Source organism: Leucoraja erinacea, unplaced genomic scaffold, assembly GCF_028641065.1.
Source record: "Leucoraja erinacea ecotype New England unplaced genomic scaffold, Leri_hhj_1 Leri_71S, whole genome shotgun sequence".
Classification (NCBI taxonomy): domain Eukaryota; kingdom Metazoa; phylum Chordata; class Chondrichthyes; order Rajiformes; family Rajidae; genus Leucoraja; species Leucoraja erinaceus.
The window spans coordinates 276881-282500 of NW_026576641.1; the positions used below are offsets into that span (position 1 = coordinate 276881).

At 50.0% G+C, this 5620-nt stretch overlaps 1 protein-coding gene across 3 annotated transcripts in view; it reads right to left on the reverse strand.

Annotated features, from left to right (window-relative positions):
• Positions 1 to 228: 228 nt before the first annotated feature.
• LOC129694600 (regulator of G-protein signaling 3-like) overlaps positions 229 to 5620 on the reverse strand; it is a 53280-nt gene continuing 47888 nt past the window's right edge. For all 3 annotated transcript variants that reach the window (XM_055631330.1, XM_055631329.1, XM_055631327.1), the window contains exons 6-7: positions 1430 to 1596; positions 229 to 415 (exon numbers count right to left, since the gene is read on the reverse strand). In XM_055631330.1, the coding sequence (XP_055487305.1) occupies positions 230 to 415; positions 1430 to 1596 (353 nt within the window). In that variant the 3' untranslated portion in view covers position 229. The remainder of the gene's footprint in view (positions 416 to 1429; positions 1597 to 5620) is intronic.

Below are 5620 nucleotides of genomic sequence, written 5' to 3' on the forward strand. Positions count from 1 at the left end.
AGGGGGGAGGAGAGAGGGGGGGATAGAGAGGGGGAGAGAGGGGGGGGAGAGAGGGGCGGTTGGGGGGAGAGAGAGGGGGGGAGGGGTGGGAGGAGAGGGGGGTAAATAGTCCACGAACTGGGATGTGGAGGGTTTGCCATGCAGAAGGATGGAGGGGTCGGTGGGCGATGGTGTCCGGGGTGAGGGGGGGGAGGACAAGTCCACGAGTCCACCCCCCCCCCACCCCCGACTACGCCAGGCCGTTGAGCTGCTTGGTGCCGGCCAACTTGCGGTAGAATTCGGAGCGCAGGAAGCGGGGGTAGGAATCCGTCTCCATCAGGCTGAAGATCCGCTTCTGCGCCAGGTCGAAGGTGGAGCGGGTGGGGGCCAGAACGCCGCTCGATGTCGCTTCCCGCGTGCGTGAGTCGAGGTTGACCTGGTGAGGGGACGGGGGGGGAGAGGGGGGCGAGAGGTGGAGAGGGTCAGCCTCACAGGAACAAAAAAAGTCCATAGACATAGACAATAGTGCTGGAGAAACTCAGCAGGTGCAGCAGCATCTAGGGAGCGAAGGAAATAGGCGACGTTTCGGCCCAAAACGTTGCCTATTTCCTTCACTCCATAGATGCTGCCGCACCCGCTGAGTTTCTCCAGCACTTTTGTCTACCTTCGATTTTCCAGCATCTGCAGTTCTTTCTTCAACATAGACAAAAGACAATAGGTTCGAGCCAGCACCGCCATTCAATGTGATCATGCCTGATCATCCCCAATCGGTACCCCATTCCTGCCTTCTCCCCATATCCCCTGACTGCGCTAACTTTAAGAGCCCTATGTAGCTCTCTCTTGAAAGCGTCCAGAGAAAGTAACCTACACTGCACTCCCTCAATAGCAACAATGTCATTTCTCAAATTAGGGGACCAAAACTGCACGCAATACTCCAGGTATGGTCTCTCAAGGGCCCTGTACAACTGCAGAAGGACCTCTTTGCTCCTATACTCAACTCCTCGTTATAAAAGCCAACATGCCATTCACTTTCTTCACTGCCTGCTGTACCTGCATGCTTACTTTCATTGACTGATGAACAAGGACCCTCAGATCCCGTTGTACCTCCCCAACTTGACATCATTTAGATAATAATCTGCCTTCCTGTTTTTGCCACCAAAGTGGATAACCTCACATTTATCCGCATTAAACTGCATCTGCCATGCATCTGCCCACTCCCCCAACCTGTCCAAGTCACGCTGCATTCTCATAGCATCCTCCTCACAGTTCACACTGCCGCCCAGCTTTGTGTCATCTGCAAATTTGCTAATGTTACTTTAGCCCAATATACGGGATGTCCCAGCTATTCCGGGACTGTTCGCAACCCTAACTGAGCCCAACATGAAAGCCGGCTTCAGGGTACAGATTCCACACAGAACTCCCTCCTGCACCACCTTGCCCACGAACCTACCTCTCGTGGGGCGTGGATGGTGACAAACTCGGCAAAGATGTTCCTAGCCTTGGCTGCAAGTTTGCCCGCGGACTTGGTATTCCGGTAATCCTCACAAGCCTGCCAGAAGTCAATGTTCTCCTCGCTGAACTCGGTGTGCAGGAAGCCCTTGAATGCAATCAGCCCGTCTGCAGAGAAAGGGGTAAATCGTAGAATGAATGAATAAGTTTATTGGCCAAGTATTCACATACAAGGAATTTGCCTTGGTGCTCCGCCCGCAAGTGACAACATGACATACAGTAGACACGAATGACGCATAAAACATTAAACATTAATAATAAAACATTATCGATTAAACATGTGAATTAAATAAAATACCAGGTCAAAAGGATTTATTGAGTAGAGCAACTACTCGTGGATAAAAACTGTTTTTATGTCTGGCTGTGGCAGCTTTGACAGTCCGGAGTCGCCTTCCAGAGGGAAGTGATTCAAAGAGTTTGTGGGCAGGGTGAGAGGGGTCAGAGATGATCTTGCCCGCTCGCTTCCTGGCCCTTGTAGTGTACAGTTCATCAATGGAGGGAAGGTTGCAGCCAATAATCTTCTCTGCTGATCGGACAATTCGCTGCAGCCTCCAGGTGTCGTGCTTGGTGGCTGAGCCAAACCAGACCATGATGGCGAAGGCGAGGACAGACTCTACGATGGCCGTGTATTTGACCATCATTGCCTGTGGCAGATTGTGCTTCCTCAGCTGCTGCAGAAAGTACATCCTCTGTTGGGCCTTTTTGAAGTGTGACACGGTGGTGCTGCCTTACAGCCCTGGTTCGATCCTGACTGCGGGTGCTGTCGGCACAGAGTTTGTGCGTTCTCCCCGTCACCTGCGTGGGTTTTCTCTGAGATCTACGGTTTACTCCCACACTCCAAAGACGTACAGGTTTGTAAGTCAATTGGCTTTGGTATAAATGTACATTTCCCCTACTTGTGTTGATGTGCCATGATCGCTGGTCGGTGCGGACTCACTCGGTGGGCCGAAGGGCCTATTTCTGCGCTGTAACTCTGGACTAAAGGCAGGAACGGGGTACTGATTGGGGATGATCAGCCATGATCACATTGAATAGCGGTGCTGGCTCGAAGGGCCGAACGGCCTACTCCTGCACCTATTGTCTATTATCTACTGTCAAAAACTCAACCAAACATAGCAGCAGGAGGCCACTCTGCCCATCCCTCCTGTTCTGCCACTCACTAAAGTGGGGTCTCGGCAATGAATTCTCCGATTCACAAATTCATAAGTTTATATGACAGGAGCAGAATGGGGCCATTCGGCCCATCAAGTCCACTCTGCCATTCAAGCATGGCTGATCTATCTTTCCCACTCAACCGCATTCTCCCGCCTTCTCCCCATAACCCCCGACACACCCTTACTAATCAATAATCTGTCATTCTGTGCCTTAAAAATATCCACTGACTTGGCCTCCACAGCCGTCTGTGGATATGAGTTCCACAGACAATTCGGGTGACAGGTTATATTACCCTAAAAGTAATTCCATATAACCAAATAACCATATAACAATTACAACACGGAAACAGGCCATCTCGACCCTTCTAGTCCGTGCCGAACACGTATTCTCACCTAGTCCCATCTACCTGCGTTCAGACCATAACCCTCCATTCCTTTCCCGTCCATATAACTATCCAATTTATTTTTAAATGATAAAAACGAACCTGCCTCCACCATCTTCACTGGAAGCTCATTCCACACAGCTACCACTCTCTGAGTAAAGAAGTTCCCCCTCATGTTACCCCTAAACTTCAGTCCCTTAATTCTCAAGTCATGTCCCCTTGTTTGAATCTTCCCTACTCTCAGTGGGAAAAGCTTATTCCCTTTATTCGTACACTGATGGCATGATTGTAATCTTTATTTTGGTTTGCTTTAGGGATTACAGCATGGATTGTCACCTTGTGGTGGTGGAGAAGCTTGTGTGGTCCTGAGATCCTGAGAGCGATGCCGCCTGGAGCTATCGATGCTCCTGGTAGGGCCACCCATGGCGGTAAGGTCGAGGGGGAGATCTCTGACAAAGAGCGATCCAACCAAGACTTCAGCGGTGGAACAGGCGGAGGACGATGGCTGACCTTAGTGGAGCGTCACAGTCACAACGGCTGGGAAGGCGGATGAAGGCTGCGGCAGAAAAGGGTCTCCGGGCGTCTTGGACTCTATGCCACTGGATCCTGACCCAGATCTGTCAAGGACCGTGGGGTTGCTGTCTGTGCACCAGTCTCCCCACGTTAAACAAAGTCACGCACAGGCCTCCTCCATGAGAGGACAGTCATACTCGTTTCGAGTGACCACCGATGATGATGACAGCGTGGAAACATATAAGATTATTAAAGGTTTGGACACGCTAGAGGCAGGAAACATGTTCCCGATGTTGGGGGAGTCCAGAACCAGGGGCCACACAGTTTAAGAATAAGGGGTAAGCCATTTAGAACGGAGACGAGGAAACACTTTTTCTCACAGAGAGTTGTGAGTCTGTGGAATTCTCTGCCTCAGAGGGCGGTGGAGGCCGGTTCTCTGGATACTTTCAAGAGAGAACTAGATAGGGCTCTTAAAGATAGCGGAGTCAGGGGATATGGGGAGAAGGCAGGAACGGGGTACTGATTGTGGATGATCAGCCGTGATCACATTGAATGGCGGTGCTGGCTCGAAGGGCCGAATGGCCTCTACTCCTGCACCTATTGTCTATTGAAATAGGTTTTTTGGCCCAAGGAGTCCTCGCCAACCAGCGATCACCCTGTACATTCCCACCATTATACCACCTGAAGACAATTTACAATTCACAGAAGCCAATTAACCCTCAAAGCCTGTACGGGCTTTGGAATATGGGAAGAAACCGGATCACCCGGAGAAAACCTATGAACCACAGGAAGAATGTACAGACTCCGGGAAGACCATGGCTTCCTGAATGTAGCCACATGTGGTATATTCGCCGACCAGATAGCAAGCAACAAAAAGCTCTTCACTGCACTCCGATTACTGCATTGAGGAGAAGAATAGAGTAGGTTCAGAGGGATGTGGGCCAAACGCAGGCAGGTGGGACTTGTGTAGATGGGGTCACAATCTTACAAGTAGAAACATTTAAACTGGTACATAAATAGGACCTGGTTAAATGGGATGTGGGTAAAATGCCGGCAGGTGGGACATGTAGATGGGGCAGGTAGACACTGGTAGATCTAAGTAATATCTAAGTACCATTCATAAGAGTCAGGGCCATTGTTTCGAGAAGATGGATAAACAGGACACTATATCTAACAGGCACAAAATGCTGGAGTAACTCAACAGGACAGGCAGCATCTCTGGAGAGAAGGAATGGGTGACGTTTTGGCTCGAGACCCTTTTTCAGACTAGATGGAGCATGTTTTTTTGGGGGGGGGGGTTTATTAAATTAAAAAAATTGAATTATTAAAAATAATATTTACAATGCAATAAAACAAGCCAGAACCCACCATCATAATACAAGACAAACAAATATACTAAACAACAACTGCTGTATGGTACACTCCTTGCTAAGGATGCATTCCACCACCTCCTAAACAATAGACAATAGACGCAGGAGTAGGCCATTCGGCCCTTCGAGCCAGCACCGCCATTCAATGTGAACATGGCTGATCATCCCCAATCAGTACCCCGTTCCTGCCTTCTCCCCATATCCCCCGACTCCGCTATCTTTAAGAGCCCTATCTAGCTCTCTTTAAAGCATCCAGAGAACCGGCCTCCATCTGAGGCAGAGAATTCCACAGACTCACAACTCTCTGTGGTGAAAAAGTGTTTCCTCGTCTCCGTACCACCCGGGTGTAGACTTAACCACGGAAAAGGGGCGGGCACCCACGGAAATGGCCAGGCCGAGGAGCAACCCAACCAGGACATCTTCAGCCCTACCCTCTCCCCTACGCACAGGGTAAAATGGAGCATGTTGTTCGGCTTGGGCAAGTTGGGCCGAAAGGCCTGTTATCTCGCTGTTCGACTCTAAAACTCTAAATGCGAATACCTCTGATTCTTCTCCATGTTATCTAGTCTGGACCCATTCTGCCAATCCTCCCAACACACAACAAACCCACCATCCCTGGGATAAAGCCAACAGGAACTCAGCCAACAATTGCTCAGAGGTAACTTGATATAATCTGTTTGCCAAACAGGTTCTGCAGTAGCAGCTTCCCGTC